The sequence below is a fragment of the Ostrea edulis genome, chromosome 6, assembly GCF_947568905.1.
Source record: "Ostrea edulis chromosome 6, xbOstEdul1.1, whole genome shotgun sequence".
Taxonomy (NCBI): Eukaryota; Metazoa; Mollusca; class Bivalvia; order Ostreida; family Ostreidae; genus Ostrea; species Ostrea edulis.
Genome location: NC_079169.1, coordinates 89,690,771 through 89,709,717, shown reverse-complemented (window position 1 = coordinate 89,709,717; position 18,947 = coordinate 89,690,771). Strand labels below are relative to the sequence as shown.

The following is an 18,947-nucleotide window of genomic DNA, read 5'->3' as shown; positions in this document are numbered from 1 at the left end:
CTACGAGCCATGATTCCACTGGTTGACTTGACGCTGTATAATTTGTCGGTTTCGGAAGAACAAGTAGATACGGCAACTCTACGAGAACTAGCGGACCAGATATGTCATGCCTTTCAGGACGTTGGATTTGTCTATTTGAAAAACCATGGAATATCTGAAAAATTGGTCAGTAATTAGATTGTTGAATGACGTAACGGAAATTTATATTCATTGGAGTTTTTATAATGATTTTTATCAAGTTTAAGGCATCTACAACGGAATTTCGTACATCAAGGATATTGTCCACTCAGTTATATACATGTACTTGAAATGTATTTAACCCTAAATGTTGTTAACAAAATAAGCAGGTCAAGTTTCAACAATATCTTCTGCAGTATTTCATTAAGGTACATATGTCCCTCTTTCTTTCAATAATTCTTATCAATAGCCCACCTTAACACGATAAGAATAAAGAAAATTTTTAAAAAAAGTTGCTAAATGTATTTTACAAAGAAAACAAGAAATCAGTCTGTATTCTTCATAAAATACGAATAAAGTACATTAATATATATGAGCATTATATGCTAAATGACCTTTTATCCTTTAGATAAATGACGCGTTTTCTACCTCCAAAGCGTTTTTTGACCAACCAGTGGAAATGAAACAAAAATATTCCCTGCCTCGTGGTACGTTTCATGGATGGATCGCATTTGAGGAGGAAAAGTAACATTTCTCATACATTGTATATAAATTCACATATCAACACATGTGATTATATTTAATTAGACTAATGATATACCGAAATATGAATTCAAGTAACTTCATCATAAACTATTATGCTCTTTTTCAATCAACCTGTTTTTCATTTCTCTATGATGTCACCAGTTCTTATGACTTCTTTTTTACCTTTCCCGTATTAAGAATGACCTCATCAATAAATATGTATGTTAGATAGTTGGTATATCAATAAATATGTATGTTAGATAGTTGGTGTATCAATAAATATGTATGTTAGATAGTTGGTGTATCAATAAATATGTATGTTAGATAGTTGGTGTATCAATAAATATGTATGTTAGATAGTTGGTGTATCAATAAATATGTATGTTAGATAGTTGGTGTATCAATAAATATGTATGTTAGATAGTTGGTGTATCAATAAATATGTATGTTAGATAGTTGGTATATCAATAAATATGTATGTTAGATAGTTGGTATATCAATAAATATGTATGTTAGATAGTTGGTGTATCAATAAATATGTATGTTAGATAGTTGGTATATCAATAAATATGTATGTTAGATAGTTGGTATATCAATAAATATGTATGTTAGATAGTTGGTATTAAAACAATATTGAAACAAGGAGTAATACCGATTTTACAAATTTCCCATGGTTCCATTGAATTTAAATTCACGTGATGCAAAAAAAACCTAGATACACGTACTGGCTCCTTAAATCTGACTCCTTCTGTAGTTTTCATTTTTTGATTGATGATTGAAAATATCTACCCCACAGAGTGAACCACGACAGACCAGTATTCGATGCTCGCGAAGGATTCGCCATGCTAGTCTGCAATGATAGCGTAAGTTTTATGATATATTGGGATTCTTACCTAAATGTAAGTCTGTTTTGAAAATTGTATTGCTTTTACTACAGACGTCGCCTAAAAACATGCCGCCGCAAATTGATTCAACGTTCACGGAAATATACAGAACGTGTTCAAAATTAGCTTTAAGAATCCTGGATCTCCTCTCTATTGGCCTCGACAAGGTGAGTCTGATTACCTTTATACGAAATTAAATGATTTCACAGCTGTAAACCGTCATTCATTGGCTTCTCTGCTGAACTTACAATGAGATTTTTAAACATTCTATTTTGGAACCAGGATCGGGATTTTCTAAGACAATTTCACAAAGGAATGTGTTTCGGCAATAACACGATGTTTCGCTCAAATTTCTATCCACCCCTGGCAGGTAGGTCCCATTTTCGTTGGTTTAAAATATCCTCTCGTAATTCATTGCGAGAGAGGAAATAGTAACGCGACCGTTCATATGTGTTTGTGTAACAATCTATAGGCCACATTTTGTGCTCGATTGCTTTCATACTTCACACGTAGCTGGACCGTGGGGATCCGGTTTAGAATAGGTCCTCAGTACTCCCCTTGCTTGTCGTAAAAGGCGACTAAATGGGGCGGTCCTTTGAATGAGACCGCAAAAACCGAGGTCCCGTGTCACAGCAGGTGTGGCACGATAAAGATCCCTCCCTGCTCAAAGGCCATAAGCGTCGAGCATGGGCCTAAATTCTGCAGTCCTTCACCGGCAGTGGTGACGTCTCCATATGAGTGAAATATTCTAGAGAGGGACGTAAAACAATATTCAATCAATCAATCAATCACACGTAGCTTTTTGATATCAAGAGAAGAACCCTATTGATTTTGGAGTCAATGGTCAAAGTTCAAGGTCACTATAGACCTTCATTGAAAGATTGCCTACATAACGAGGGGATGACCCGCTTTTCGGAACCCATGTTGTATATATACTTATCATACATATACATGTAATATACAGAAACTGGCAGGTACTCGCCTTATGATAAATTACAATTGTTATACAGCATGGTACACAGTTCTAGTTTTCGTTCTGTCTGATTTTCATGATTCAGATGCAAGTTAGAAGAAAAAAAGGTACGGAGAGGAAAAGAAAGCTAATGTGATAAGTCGCACTACTGCGTTTAAGAAAGCTAATGTGATAAGTCGCACTACTGCGTTTAAGAAAGCTAATGTGATAAGTCGCACTACTGCGTTTAAGAAAGCTAATGTGATAAGTCGCACTACTGCGTTTAAGAAAGCTAATGTGATAAGTCGCACTACTGCGTTTAAGAAAGCTAATGTGATAAGTCGCACTACTGCGTTTAGAAGACTTGTTGGATATCTGTATTCAGATTTATTTCAACGGCATGTTACAGAAACAAAGGAAGGGCAGGCGAGATGTGGAGAGCACTCCGACTACGGTACTGTGACGTTTCTCTTCCAGGACGACGTCCCGGGGTTGGAGGTAAGAAATCAGTTTAGCAGACGATGTCGATTTTTGCCCCTCTTGTCTGTGTTTAAGAATTTCAGTTCGTTAATTTCATTGGTGAGGTACATGTACATATTTTAGGCAAAAGGACCCAACGGTGAATATGTTCCAGTATCTCCTGTTGATCATACAATTGTCATGAATCTGGGCGATATGATGCAGAGGTGGAGTGCCGATAGACTGAAAGCCACGGTAAATTGTGTTGGTGAATTTATTTTTCATAATTGAATCTTCAATGAAGACATTTTCATATCCTGATATAATAACTTTAAATTTATGTAAAACATCATCATTATTAACATTTGGAATCTAATCACAGTAATATTGTGCAATACACGTCAATAGGTATGGATAGAATAAATGATTCCCAAAAGAGTTGTAATAAGATGTCCTGGTTCTTTTTATAAAGAATAGTATATACTTATTTGTCTATCTTATGATCGTAAATATCTTCCAGAACTGGGTCGGCAAACAACTTAAAAAATTTGGGCACATGAAGGGGCATATTCTTAACCACCCAGACATGATCCTGGCGTGGTACCATAACGAAGAAAAGATGTTAAATTAAAGACTAGACTTTTTGACATCATAGACAGTTGCTTCTTCAACAAAAACGGAAAACGGAAATATTCATATCTAGTGATCAGTCATTCAAAAACTTACTTTGTTAAACACCACTCTGATTCCACGCACAAATACTCTGAAGTTGAAATAAAAATATGCTAGAGTTCCTCATTGACAATATCTTCGTGGTCTTTGGTGATCAGGTCTTCCAACAATCTGTTGGAATTCCCATGGGTACGAATTGTGCTCCTTTGTTAGCTGACCTGTTTTTATATTCATATGAAGCAGAATTTATTCAAAAACTTCTACGTAAGAAGAAAAAATCTCTCGCTGTGACCTTCAATTCGACTTTTAGATATATCGATGACGTTTTGTCTATTAACAATGATAGCTTTCATTCATATGTCGATTTGATATATCCCTGTGAGCTTGAAATAAAGGACACCACAGAGTCGTCCACTTCTGCTTCATACTTGGATATTTGATTGAAAGTAGACATTAACGGCAAACTGACAACTCAACTGTATGACAGTAGCAATATTCCATTATCACCTGCATATGGTGTTTATATATCTCAACTGATTCGATATGCAAGAGCTTGTTCTGTGTATAGTCAGTTTTTAAATCGAGGTAAGCTACTGATAAACAAGTTGATAGTACAGGGATTTCAACAGTCTCGATTGAAGTCAGCATTTCGCAAATTCTATGGTCGTTATAACGATCTAGTTCGTCAATACAACCTCGCATTGGGTCAAATGCTGTCTGACGTGTTTCATACCGATTGTTAAGCCGTTCTTGGCACACTGATTTTGACTACGGATAACTCCGTTTACCTGATCAGGATATGGGGCTCACGGCGGGTGTGACCGGTCAACAGGGGATGTTTACTCCTCCTAGGCACCTGATCCCACCTCTGGTGTGTCCAGGGGTCCGTGTTTGCCCAACTATCTAATTTGTATTGCTTGTGGGAGTTATGAGATTGATCACTGTTCGTTATCTTCACCTTGCATCAATATCATGAACAAAAATATGTGAATGGTAACATAATTTCAAGATTAGCAGAAGGAAAGGAAAATGTATGGAGGGGATGAAAATTTGACCGGAGATCCCAAAATGTTAAGATTTGGCTCCATGACAATTCCATCCTTCCTCTCTTGCAGGCGACATACTGAATTTTAATTTAGGTAGCACATGGAGTGAGTAGATTGATTAATTCATCAGTAACAAAGCTAATAACTATTTTATTTTGATGGGGACCTTTCACCGGAGACAAATTTTAGACAGAAGGTCAAGCAGTATAGCTACACCTCTGCTCATACTCACGATGGATGTTTAAACAAAATACGAAACATGGGTTCATATCTTCAAAAACAAACCGATGTATTATATCTAAGAGATAGATTTCATTTTATATGAACATTCTGTTTTCATTTCTGTCGGAATTCGCAGTCGTTAAAATATCGAACAAGATTCATGCACTCATTGTTGACATCTACTTCACATTCATGAAGAAATGGTTATCATAACAATTAGTAAAGATATCAAAGGCAAAAATATTGGAAACATAAATATTTCCCATTCATTACGACAGAAACACAGAGTTGTGGTGCCACAAGATGAAGGCGACAGACAGCGATTGAGGCAGTCCCTGTCGTTTTTTGTTGTGCCTGATGATGACGCAAGCATCGCCTGCATCGACGGATCCAACAAATATCCTACAATTAGATGCATAGACTATGTAAAGGGAAATTTTGATGCCAACTTTTGATGGATTCGCATGAAATGGAACCTATTATAATACTATACTATTATAGATAGTAATGTAATAGTTAAATGTATGCATTTCATTCTATGGCCTTTGATTCTGTGTTTAAGGAGGTATACTACATCGGTCCTTTCAAAACATGAATGAAAATATAGATGTCAGCATGCAATATTTGCGTTTTCCCTTTAGATTTAATTGCCTAGCTGAGTAGTTCAGTAGGTTAGCGTGTCGACTGCAAATCTGTATATAGTAACTTTGAGTCCATCAGGGTTTTCAATTTTTTCAGATTACTTTCTACTAAAACTGCATTTTTTAAAACTATATAAAGTACATTTGAACGCATTGAATTTGATGACAGTGTTGTACATAACTTTCACTTTTTCATCCATATGATTTCTCTGGTGTAGTATTCCTCCTTAAGATGGTTTAATTTGATGACAGTGTTGTAAATAACTTTCACTTTTCATCCATATAATTTCACTGGTGTAGTATCCCTCCTTAAGATGGTTTAATCTGTCAGCAACTGTATCATGTATCACCACCTTATTTGTTTATTCTTTGTTGATCAACTACTACACATTTTGCATACATCTGTGTAATATATGCAAAGTGAATTACATGTCTAGGACTACCAATCATATTCTGACTGTATCGACAATAGTACGATAGCTACTAGCTGACCTTATATCACCCGGATGGACGACACAACTTGACCTCTACGTCGATCCATCAGCTGCCAGTGCCAGGAGAAAATAATATCTGGGTTCCCTCTACATGTAAAGTCAAGAACATTGTGAAACTGCTTCTCCTTAGGAAAATGCAAAACATCTACTAATTTCGTATACATGTATTTGTAGAAGCCAGCATTGTGCTAAATCTATGGTCGTTATTACGATCTTGTTTGCCAATACAACCTATCATTGGGTCAAATGCTGTCTGGCTTGTTTCATACCAATTGTTAGTCCGTTCATGGCACACCGATTTTGACTACAGATATCTCCGTTTACCTGATCAAGATGTAGGTTCACGGCGGGTGTGGCCGGTTGACAGGGGATGTTTACTCCTCCTAGGCATATGATCCCATCTCTGGTATGTCCAGGGGTCCGTGTTTGTCCTACTCTTAGTTAGTAGTACTTAAATGCATTAGCCTACATCCTTGTTATTATCCATAAGACTCAAATTTTTCGCACATAAATGAGGCAGCATACACTATATCGTTTCTATTGTCCTTTTTCCAGAGCTTTAACTGACGAGGCTTTCTTGTCAAATGGCGTTGAGAAATTTTCATTCTATATTGTCCTCTAGGAATATCCACAATGTCTGTATCAACCCACAAAGAACATTCTTTGACGATCTTTTCCATATTCGAAACTGAGGTAAAATCTTTAAAGTCAGCTATATATGTTTGATCCTCTTTAATGTGTGTATCTTGTATGGTCCTTAGATTTACGTCAAATGACTGTATCCCATTTTCAGTGACCGTGTAGGGTGTGATCCCATCGTCGTCGAAAGCAAGTTTTTATGGACTTGCCTAGATGGTCTAGAACACTGCTAGGAGAATGGCCAATACCCGCTCTAAAATCTAGGTTGTGCTCACCGATCAGGTTCAACACTTTTCTCGCCTCCATAACACAAAAGATAGAACCGTGATTTTGCGTAAAATTTCAACATTTGAAATGTCTATTTACGGATCGTGGTGTCTAAGGACCTGATAAGTGAATTGCACCAGCGAAATGCGCGAGTTTCGGGTCGGATAATAGAGCTCGTAGAAAGGTCTGTTCGATATTTTGCGTGTATTTAACCGAATTTCCTCGGTAAAATGCCGATCATGTTTAGAAGTTTAATTGGGATAAATGAACACCCAAGTCAGTGCCTTTTTTTCATACTTGAAGCTTATGATAGAAAAGTTAATTTTGGTGGCCGGAGAGAATGGGAAAAAGTCTTGATGACCACATTGACATGATGAATTCTATGATGCTCTCGCTTTACAGGAAGTTCAAGATAAATCTTAATTACACACCCTAAAATATAGCATTTTGGTGTCTAAAACACATCCATATTTTGCTGCAGCACCCGATGCTACATGTATCATTGAGGACAACGCATTGGGGGGAAATCAAAGGTCCACACATTAGATAAAGACCATCTTTTACTTAATCCACCTACGTGTTCTTGTTCTTCGTCTTCTTCCAACTATAGTCCCACTGGACATGTCATTACTTGATATTGATATAATTCACCTACATGTATTAGGATCTTAAAAGATCCTTAATTCAGAGAATCTCGGTCTTTCGCGACAGAACTTCATCTTTATCATGAATTCTGTCGAAGACTATGCCAGACGAGGGACTAAATATGAAAAAGAACTTAAAAATATAGCATGGATATTAAAATCCTAGGCCTGTATTAGACACATTAAAACGAAGGTACGCACCATCTATCCTTCTGTGTTTAGTAAACCAGAAGTGATAAAAGAATTAGATAGTTATGAGATTGATCATTGTTCGTTATCTTCACCTTTCATAGGTTACATGAGGAATATGTTTTGGTTCTAGCTGACAAAGTTTGTAACAACATTGTCTTTGTTTGTAAGGCTCATTATTACAACTGTATTTTAAACGAACTTAGCATTAACTCCACTTTTGGTAATTGTACTTATAATCCAACTGCCTTTTCAAAAGATGACATTCTTCAAAATAATGCTTCAGTTTTAGATACCATTAATATTCCATCTAAAGGGATGGATGAATATGAGTTACCGTACCCATACTAAATTCCTTAACTTCACAAAAACCCTTACTAAAATGTATCCAGTAAATGTTCTACCAAGCCCCTCTCTTTGCTCCTCACGAAAAATCAAAAATGTTTTTATAGTCTACGCAAGGAGACTTGGGTTACGTCGAGGTAAATCTGAAGTCGAAGAAAATATTGACAGCTGTGAAGGAGAAATTCAAACGTAATATGTCACAGTATATGCCAGAAGTGGAATAATTCTAATGAGGATTCTAAAAAAAATTCTAGAGAACTTTTAGTAAATTTGAAATTCGAAATCGCAAAAGTTTTTTCAAATCAACAAACATCAAAACGTATGACTTTTTAATACTTTACACGACCATTCCTCGCGATTCAGTAATAGCGTAATGATAAAAAAGTTTGGGTTTCACTTTGAAGCATTTTTGTCCATCGGGCGACGTATGTTATGGCCCTCCACCGTGTTGTGATCTCGCCGCGTGGCCTCTCCAGGGCGCAGGCCTGAGCAACTGTGTATGAAGACCTTGTGTTGCCTGGAAGACAGAGTTACCCTTTCTGTCGCACTAACGAATTCCAAGGAAATGCAGGTCATATGAAGCCGGTTAGGCTTCAGGTGTTGCCAGAAGGCGACTAGTAGTCAATTCGACTGCCTTAGGGAATATATATAGGGTTTAATCCTTAGCTATCCCTCCTCCCAAATGTATCCACAAGGCAGTGGAGCCAGGACATGGTTGCTGGATGGTCTGGCGACATTGGATCCAGGGTCTGTAATGCTACAAGACTGTCCTACACTCCTTAACACTTCCGGGTGTTACACCAGACTATTCCTTGTCCTAGATTTACCACTGATAACATAATGGTGACCCCGGTTACCCACGTTTACGTAATAGATAAGGCCATGGCGCATTTTTTTTCAGGGTCAGAATAAGTAGGATTATCTTGTTTGCATTGGATCAATCTTCAACAGCAAGGTAAGTATACATTCATTACTGTCCACGACTGATGGTGAAATAATGAGGTCTGCCTTGTATAGGTTAACGTCCGAGAATCTCTCCATTCCTTAAAATTAAAGGAGTCGAGGCCCGGGGATATTGACCTACTTAAAATCCACATTCAGTTTAAATTCAACCATAATTTATTTTTATTAGACATATATTTTTTCATGAATTATAAAAATACAATTAAATATTATATATAAATGTATATATAATGTTAATAATATTATTAGTAACAGTTCAATAAAACGTATTATTACGGAATGCTGTTTAATTATTGATCAAGACTATAAAATAATATGGCACAGATTTATTTATAAAATTCAACATTACGCGCAGTATCAGTAGAGTAGCGGGCGGTACGTGCTATCTAACTGACACATCGTCACATACCACCTAATTTCTAAAGGGGATCGAGGTGTTCACAGAGTACATGTAATCGCTTTAATTACACAGTGTGGTTTATATTTTCTTTCAAATTTACGCCTTGTTAAAATTGTCCGAGACAGACCCCACCAAATCTTCCTTACTTAACGATACAATTTTCATTGCATTTTAACGTTTTGTATTAAAAGAGGACCGTCCGGATCTGGAACGCAGACTTCCGGATTAACTATGCAAATTACCGTGTAAAAAATCCGTTCCCCAGAAAAATCGTCTGGAAGGTGAAGCGTCCGGATAAATGGTGTCCGGTTTACCGAGGCTCCACTGTATATATATAATGCTAGTATTGAGTTTAGTCATGTAAAGCACTATTTTATAACTTTTCCAACATTTGTCATCGGGCTCATTAAATAGACTAGATAGAGCTGATGACTTCTATGCGAAAGTTTTTTTAAATAAGTTTCAATCCTGTTTATGCCTGCCTTTGGATTTTGATTTGAAATTCATTAAAGACCCCATTTAAGCCCCAAATTTTACCACTATCGTGATCAATGGTAAGCCGCCTGTCAATCAAACATTTTAAAACAATAGATCTAAGGTGAATTGATATCTGCAGATACTGTGGTCTGGAAAGGTGTATTGATAACAATAACAGCCAATAATTACGCATTCTGCTGGAATTCCTATGGACACGAATTGTGCTCCGTTGTTAGCTGATCTGTTTCTATATTCATATGAAGCAGAATTTATTTTAAAAAAAACTTCAACGTGAGAAGAAAAAACCCCGATATATCCCTGTGACCGCAAAATAAAAGACACCACAGAGTCGTCCACTTCTGCTTCATACTTAGATTTTATTGAATGTAGACATTAACGGCAAACTGACAACTCAACTATATGACAAACGGGATGATTTCAGCTTCTCCTTCGCCAACTTCCCATATTTATGTAGCAATATTCCATTACCACCTGCATATGGTGTTTATATATGTAAAACTTATACGGTACCAATTTTGATGCACCAGATGCGCATTTCGACAAATAATGTCTCTCCAGTGATGCTCAACTGAAATGTTTGAAATCCGAAATAACTATGAAGTTCTAGATCTAAATATAGCCAAAAACAGCGTGCCAAACAAGTGGAGCCAAATTCGTCCAAGGATAAGAGCTATGCATGAGGGAGATAATCCTTAATTTTTAAATGAATTTCTAAATTTTATAACAGCAATTAAATATACATCCGTATTTTCAAGCTAGTAACGAAGTACTTAGCTACTGGGCTGTATATCTCAACTGATTCGATAAGCAAGAGCTTGTTCTACGTATGGTCAGTTTTTAAATGCAGACAACTACTGACAAACAAGTTGATGGTACAGGGGTTTCAACAGTCTCGATTGAAGTCAGCATTTTGCAAATTCTATGGTTCTATTCAAACAATCTAGTTTGTCAATAAACCTATCATTGGGTCAAATGCTGTCTGACATGTTTCATACCGATTGTTAGACCGTTCTTGGCACACTGATTTTGACTACGGATAACTCTGTTTACCTGATCAGAATATAGGGCTCATTGCGAGTGTGATCGGTCGACAGGGGATGCTTACTCCTTCTAGGCACCTGATCCCACCTCTGGTGTGTCCAGGGGTCCGTGTTTGCCCAACTATCTATTCTTTATTGCTTATAGGAGTTATGAGATTGATCATTTCGCCTTTCATTCATTAGATCTTAAGGAAGCCTAGTACATGTATACGAGAGTTTTGATAGCATTGACACGTCCACAACTGCTATTTTTTCGTAATCAAATTTCTACACAACCCCCCCCCCCAAACCTCCCCCCCCCCAAATCTCCTGAACAGTGATCAATCTCATAACTCCTATAAAGGTGAAGATAACGAACAGTGATCAATCTCATAACTCTTATATCTTGTTTAGGTAAACGGAGTAATCCATAGTCAAAATCAATATGTAAAGAACAACATCACAATTGGTATGAAACCAGTCAGACAGCATCTGACCCATTGACAGGTTATACTGGCAAACTAGATCGTTACAAAGATCTCAGACCTCACTGGGATATATCGAATCGACATATAAATTAAAAATGATTATTATTACTAGATAAAACATCGTCGATATATCTAAATGTCAAGTTGAAGGCCATAGCAAGATAATTTTTTTTCTTTTCATGAAGGAGCTTTAGAATAAATTTTGTCTCTTAAGAATATAAAAACAGATCAGCTAACAAAGGTTGGTTGGTTATATACTGATTAACGTCCCTCTTGAGAATATATCACTCATATGGAGACGTCACCATTGCCGGTGAAGGGCTGAACAATTTTGGTCTATGCTCGGCGTTTACGACATTTTGAGCAGGGAGGGATCTTTATCGTGCCACACCTGCTGTGACCCGGGACCTCGGTGTTTACCGTCTCATCCGAAGGACCGTCCCATTACTAGCTTCTTACGACAAGCAAGGGGTACTGAGGACCTATTCTAACCCGAATCCCCACGTGATCAAAAAGAGCACAATTAGTGTCCTTGGGAATTCCGGCCAAAATACAGATGGAAGACCTGATCACCAAAGACTACGAAGATATTGTCAATGAGATAATATAGCTTATTTTGGGGATTTTTTTCTTTCACTCCAAATCATCTTATTCCTTTCTAATATTATACAAAAAAAGATTAATGAATGATATCTATCAACTTTGAAATGATTGATGTTCGTCAAAAGTTGCACTAGGAGCCAAGTTATACCAAGGTATATAGCAGATTGATTTTTTTGGTCGAGGAAGGAATAACTCGAGGAACGTAATTTGTATTGCCCAGATCATTAGATTCTTTTCTTCTTCTTTTTTTAAATTTAAGACTAATTAATTTACATGGGTCAATTTACTCCCGATGCAACTGAATCTTTTTTGGTGCCCTTGGATACATTGTCTCGCAATTTCGAGATTTTGTGTCGTGATCACTCGTAATTACGAGACGAAATCCTTGATAACAATTGGCTTTCGTAGAAAACGACTGTGCATTTACCACAATCGTATATTTCGTTTTTGCTATTTTAGAAGGCGAACAATGATTCCAATTGTCGATTTAACAAGGTATTCATTGTCGGTATCCGAAGGTGATGCCCCCACACACACCTTGAAAAAACTTGCTGACGAAATTTGCTCTGCGATGAAAAACGTTGGATTTGTGTATATCATAAACCATGGCATTCCAGAAGAAATGGTAATTTAACTTCCAAAGTACAACAGGCTCAAGACAACAAACTGAGAATAGTCTTCAGTCTAATCTAGCTAAGTTTTGAAATAATTTTCATAAACAAATAACATTTTTAATGTATTTTTGAATTTAATATTTTTAATAATACACAGGTTTTTTTTAAACATATGTGCTAGATAAATATTAAGGTATACAAGCAATCAAGTCGAATTGTCAGTTTATGGCCATGGGGCCAGTTTACTGATAAACATCTAAATGCATGTACATGTGTATCCAACTGATTTGTAAACCGTGTTAGAATTACACGTTCATTAAATCAATTTTCACTAATCATATGACATGTATTACGTCATCTAGGTTACAGAAATATTTGCATTGTCAAAAACATTTTTCAACAAACCAGTAGAAGTTAAGCGGAATTTCGCGAGACCTGTCGACGATTCCAACGGGTGGATTGACTTAGAGAAGGAAAAGTAAGTGTGCTATCTAGCTTAGTAAAAGTTGACTGGTTGTTAAATAAAACGAGGAGGCGTGTGTATTTCATTTATTTGAAGGTTAAACCCAGATAGGCCGTTTTGTGACCTACGAGAAGCCTACAACATGAGACCAACGAGAAACAGCGTACGTAATATACAGCCAATCACTCACGGTTACGCCATACTGGCATCATTATCTGTAGTCCGAAATATCTGACGTTTTCCTGGCTTTTTTATGATTTTGATATTCACCGTGCCAGGAAAACGTCAGAACCGGCGCCATTACGTAAACTGGAAATTCCAACTGGAGGCGGCATTTTCGGGTCGATTTCAAATACTTGCGAGCCGAATTTAATGATAAACTCATAATTAACCAATAAAACGATGCTTCTTGTACTTACTAATATCAATTAAAAGAAAATATCACTCGGAAATTCGATAACATAAACACACAATTGTAGTCAACCGAATTTTCGCTGTTATTTAAGCGAACGAGTCACGTGACTCAAAACAGCTCGCATGTTTGTTAAAATGTTTTCATGAGGCTGTTTATGTGATTAAAGAACCCATAAAATCGATATTAGTAAGTAGAAGAAGCATGGTTTTATTGGTTAATTATGAGTTTAACATTAAATTCGGCTCGCAAGTATTTGAAATCGGCCCGAAAATGCCGCCTCCAGTTGGAGGCGGCGAATTTCCAGTTTACGTAATGGCGGCGGTTCTGACGTTTTCCTGGCACGTTGAATATCAAAATCATAAAAAAGCCAGGAAAACGTCAGATATTTCGGACTACATTATCTGATGAAATTATAGACAGTGTATTTATTTCCGGTTATTAGAATATACAGACAATCGCTCACGGCTATGCCATACTGGCATCATTATCTGAGATATACAGACATGTATCGTCAGAAAACATCAAAATTACAAAAAAATGGTTATAATGATACAATAGTATTCATAAAAATTTCATGAAACTGTTTCGTTACAAAAATATACAAAATGTCTGTGAAAAATAAAAGAAAACAGACTTGATAAAGAAATCAATGAAACAGAGTTATTGCCCTTGGATTCAGTATTTTGAAACATAACTTAGGCTTTTGAAATATTCCATCTTTAACTTGTAAGATTCTTTACAATAGCTATTGGAAAAGACCCCAACAAAATTTATGTTCTGATCATGCATAAATCTAAATAAATCATTGATTTTGCAAAATCTTCTGACGTCACATGAGGATGGAATTATGTATTAGTTACCTTGCTTAAACAGACAGTATTTCTTTAGCTGATCATTCATGCTTCAGACTATGCCAGAAGACATCTTCCCAGAATTTACAAAATCTTTCAAGGATTTCTTCATGATTTGTGAAAACTTAACATGGCGTTTACTAGATTTATTAGCAATTGGTCTGGATATCGTAAGTATCATTCAATATTTGATAAAATAAAAAAAAGTCCTTTATTTGACAGACAAGTTAACAAAGCATAACATTTACTACAGAATCAAGGGAAGAGAACGTTTCAGCATTGTTTTAAATTTCTTTAATACTCGATTAAATTTTCGCAATTTATTTTCATTTATTCTCTCTCTCTCTCTTTCTCTCTTTCTGGCTGTATTTACTACTTAAATGATTTATTTACCAGGACAGAGATTATTTGCGCCAGTGTCACCAAAAAATGGGCAAGGAACAAAATAATACCACCTTACGAGCTAATTACTACCCGCCAATTAGAGGTACAAAATAACACAATATATCGAGCTTTACAGGTACAAAATAACACAATATATCGAGCTTTACAGGTACAAAATAACATAATATATCGAGCTTTACAGGTACAAAATAACATAATATATCGAGCTACCCCCCCCCCCCCCATTACAGGTACAAAATAACAATATATCGAGATTTACAGGTACAAAATAACACAATATATCGAGCTTTACAGGTACAAAATAACACAATATATCGAGCTAACTACTACCCCCCCCCCCCTCCATTACAGTTAAGAAATAACAATATATTGAGTTACCACCCCCACCCCCCGTTACAGGTACAAAATAACAATATATGGAGCTAACCCCTCCCCCTCCTCCCGTTACAGGTAAAACATTACACAATATAATGAGCTAACTACTATAGATATATATTACAGTGAATAGACATTTCATTTTTAAGTATGTACATGTATATCATTGAAAAAAAAATACTCAATTTTTTTTTTTTTTTTTTTTTTTTTTACAAAAAACGTATGCTAACAAATTGTGATACATTGATTATTGAGAATAATTTATGAAATCATCAAGGCAAACACACCGAAATGAAGAGTTTGTTAATTTAATTCTAATCATTGTTTCTCTCTCTCTCTCTCTCTCTCTCTCTCTCTCTCTCTCTCTGTGTGTGTGTGTGTGTGTGTGTGTAGGATCGTAGTGGCGATTTCAACTTATAGTAGCAGTTTTATATTGCATTTTCAAGGGAGGGGACACTAGACTGGTAAATAATTTATTATAGTAAGAATTTTTTCGGTCAAAAAAATCGCCAGTCCCCCAACCTCACCACCTGATACGGCGTGACCTGGATATATTTGTTTTTCTTCTTTTTAAAATCACAGAAGAGTCTGAAAATGCTTAATGAAAAAAATATTTTGAAACCTTTTGAGCCATTTCATTAATTACTCTTCCTCTCATGAACGCACGTGTATTTGGTCTTTTGCGCATGCGTAAAATACACAAATTAAGGAGGACAATAGCGAGATGGTAGTACGAGTCGTGCTATTGTTATCGTACCATCGTGGTGATGGGACAATAGAGCACATGACACAAATAGGATTCCATATTAAATAAAGGTGCAAATACTCTAGAATCTTTTGATCATTTTTTTCAGTATCAACACATTAGCTATATTATTAAAAACAATTGCCAATATCATAATATAGTGTTCAAACACACAACTAATCTTATTCCTCGTGTTACTAGTGTTAAGCTCCATTCATAAATGTACATACGCAAGGCGACTTAGTAAGTTCTAACCAAACGGTCCTCAGTCATTAATACAAGTAACACTTTATACTTTTTATTAAAGCGACGGATGTAAAAGAAGGACAGGCTCGGAGTGGGGAACATTCGGACTATGGTTCCATTACTCTACTTTTCCAGGATGACATAGGGAGATTGGAGGTCAGGATATAGCCTCGTTTTCATTATCGAATGTGTTAGACTTAATAAAAGTACTATTCTTGACATTTCAGTACTATACTGTTGTAGTAAGCTTTGTGTAACTTTTATTTACCGTTATAACCTACTATGTGTCTATAATTATGCAGATAAAAGCACAAAACGGAGATTATATGCCAGTAAAGCCCATAGAGGGCGCAATAGTAATGAACCTTGGAGACATGATGGAAAGATGGACGGCAGATAGTCTAAAGGCCACGGTAACCAAAAGTTAGCAGAAAAGAAAAAGATAAGAGATATACCAGAACATTCATTTACACATCTGTATTATAACGATAAACAAGACAGCTTTCAATTTTACAGAAACACCGTGTGCTTTTACCGGTAGACGAAAACGTGCAGAAGAGAAGCAGACAGTCTTTTGCTTTCTTTGTTCAACCGGATGATGACGTCATGATCACATGTTTGGATAAATCCAATAGATATCCACCAATATCTTCCTTGGATTATTTGAAACAGAAATTTGCAACAATATACAAATGAAAATCTGTGAACAAATACTTGATACGGAAGCCAGTTGGAGCCATGAGAGTACAACATTTTACCTGGCGACGCTAGATAAGTTTTTGTCGTTGAGTACACGGATTTTAGACTCTATTTTCATGTTGGGTTCGCCTACAAAGAAATAATGTGTTCTCTAGCAATCTAATTGAAATTAGATCCTTTGATCCGCTCCTCTACTATCGTTACTGTGTGTAGTGATAGTAGATGAGTGGATCAAAGGATCTAATCTTGAATAAATTGTGTTTTCTAGTTGTTATCCATCGGACTTTTATTGGTTCAAAAACGCCTTTCTGCGAAATCAAGCGCATGCGCACTTATAGTATAAAAAAAGTGGGGGCCGCCAGAAACTTATTTGGAATATTTTCTCCAGCTGGCACCAGTCGGTTTCCGTGCTTTCTGGCTGCCGTCACATGTAGTTATCGGGCGACTGACAAATAAGTTTATTAAGTTTTCAATTATAATTTATTGTTAAAGCTTACATAGATATTTAATGATACTAGAAATAATTAGACTAAGAAACAAATGTTTCCTTTAGTTTTTATTAATTTCTCGTAAGCGTGACAATATTGTGTGGGAACTAGAGCATCCCGTCACGTTTTTCATTGGTTGTTGTAATTTACGTGACGTAAATGATTGGTCGCGTTTCATGATGTCATTTTACTACGTATATAACCAGCGCTTGTAGCAGACAACACGGATTTGGGTAGATTTTGGCTGATTTACGGGTTGTAGGAAGGTGTTTTATTTTATTTAATTAATTTTCATTACATTTATTTTGGGAAAAGAGTTTTAATAGATTGGGAATAGAGTTGGTCATGGCAGGCCCGTAGGAAGCAATTTCACTTGGGGGGGGGGGGGGGGGGGCACACCATACCAAAGTAATTTACGAGAAAAAAGTGATATCGACAAAACCATTAGTAAAAAGATAACTGCATACATATGTCCAAGCATTGAGGTGAACGTCATGTACATAAATCTAATTATGTACATAGAATCTAATTAGTTTCCCTGAAAACCCCTCAACTTTAATTTTAAGTTTTGTTTGTTTTGGGGTTTTTTTGGAGGGGGGGGTGTTAAGAATTTTTTAAAATCTTTTTTGTTTTTGTTTATATCTTTATCATTTTGTTATCAATCATTTCTGAGTCATAAGGTATTTAGTACTCGGTAAACTAATTACTTTCCAAAAATCGCCAGTCTGTATTCACTTTCACTTACGAACTCCAGTCTCATTTTTATGAACATGCAATAAAAGTAAATTGTTTGTTCGTATTTGTCTCATTGTTGATCTCAGTGATGTTTTCAATCTTTTCAATGAATGAGCGCTCACTGGTAGCGTTAGTTGCAGGAAGTACCAGAATTAGTTTGAGAATTTTGAGGATCTCGGCAAACTGACTTTTTTCATTTGAATGTCTGAAAAATGCAACCACACTTGGTATATCTGGCGTAAAGTCTTTTGGCAAAACAGTCTTTAACATTATAAACTGGCAGTGAAGATCCTTTGGTTTCAAATCTGTATCATACAGGGTCGTGACAAAATTGAATTCTTCTTCAAACATTTGACCTGTGCAAGCCTTAATTACGAAGTTTGCAAGATTAACATACGCTTTGTAACCTGGTTGGTCAAATCTAGATTTTATGCCAGCTAAAAGCAGATCTAATGCCTCGTAGAAATCTTTCCTATACATATCTGCACATGATGAAAAGGTATGTGCTGCTGTCCCATCATCAAGTTTACGAGGAATTTTGCGTTTTCTAGGAAGAACAGGATCATCGATGCTCATCTGTTTTGCTTTTTCAACAACTTCCTCGTAAAACTGAGTGAAGATTGTCTCATCTCGGAGACTTTGCAAAGCACTCATTGTCGTTGATGCCATTTTTTGACCATCACTCGCCGAGAGATTTGGAGCCTGCAGAGCCCTTGCCAAATTATCACTATAACGTAAAAGTTTTTCACTCAGTAAACACCCAAATAAGAAATCAAACCTGCAC

General features: G+C 36.3%; 2 protein-coding genes across 3 annotated transcripts in view; both read left to right on the top strand.

The window, feature by feature from the left end:
* Positions 1-6,598, top strand: part of LOC125648250 (uncharacterized) — a 10,431-nt gene extending 3,833 nt beyond the window's left edge. The window contains exons 2-9 of one of the 2 annotated variants that reach the window (XM_048875224.2): positions 1-165; positions 587-702; positions 1,499-1,565; positions 1,640-1,753; positions 1,869-1,956; positions 2,948-3,036; positions 3,142-3,252; positions 5,216-6,598. The exon at positions 1-165 is cut by the window's left edge and continues 25 nt beyond it. In XM_048875224.2, the coding sequence (XP_048731181.1) occupies positions 10-165; positions 587-702; positions 1,499-1,565; positions 1,640-1,753; positions 1,869-1,956; positions 2,948-3,036; positions 3,142-3,252; positions 5,216-5,392 (918 nt within the window). In that variant the 5' untranslated portion in view covers positions 1-9 and the 3' untranslated portion in view covers positions 5,393-6,598. Of the gene's footprint in view, positions 166-586; positions 703-1,498; positions 1,566-1,639; positions 1,754-1,868; positions 1,957-2,947; positions 3,037-3,141; positions 3,253-3,517; positions 3,797-5,215 lie in introns of those variants that run through there. The other variant, XM_048875225.1, reaches the window with a different exon arrangement.
* Positions 6,599-9,037: 2,439 nt separating this feature from the next.
* LOC125648251 (uncharacterized) lies at positions 9,038-18,219 on the top strand. Its single transcript, XM_048875226.2, has 9 exons — positions 9,038-9,111; positions 12,587-12,752; positions 13,104-13,219; positions 13,301-13,367; positions 14,527-14,640; positions 14,867-14,957; positions 16,303-16,397; positions 16,544-16,654; positions 16,758-18,219. The coding sequence occupies exons 2-9, from the start codon at positions 12,597-12,599 to the stop codon at positions 16,935-16,937; spliced, it is 930 nt and encodes a 309-aa protein (XP_048731183.2). The 5' UTR covers positions 9,038-9,111; positions 12,587-12,596; the 3' UTR covers positions 16,938-18,219.
* The last annotated feature ends 728 nt before the right edge of the window (positions 18,220-18,947 follow it).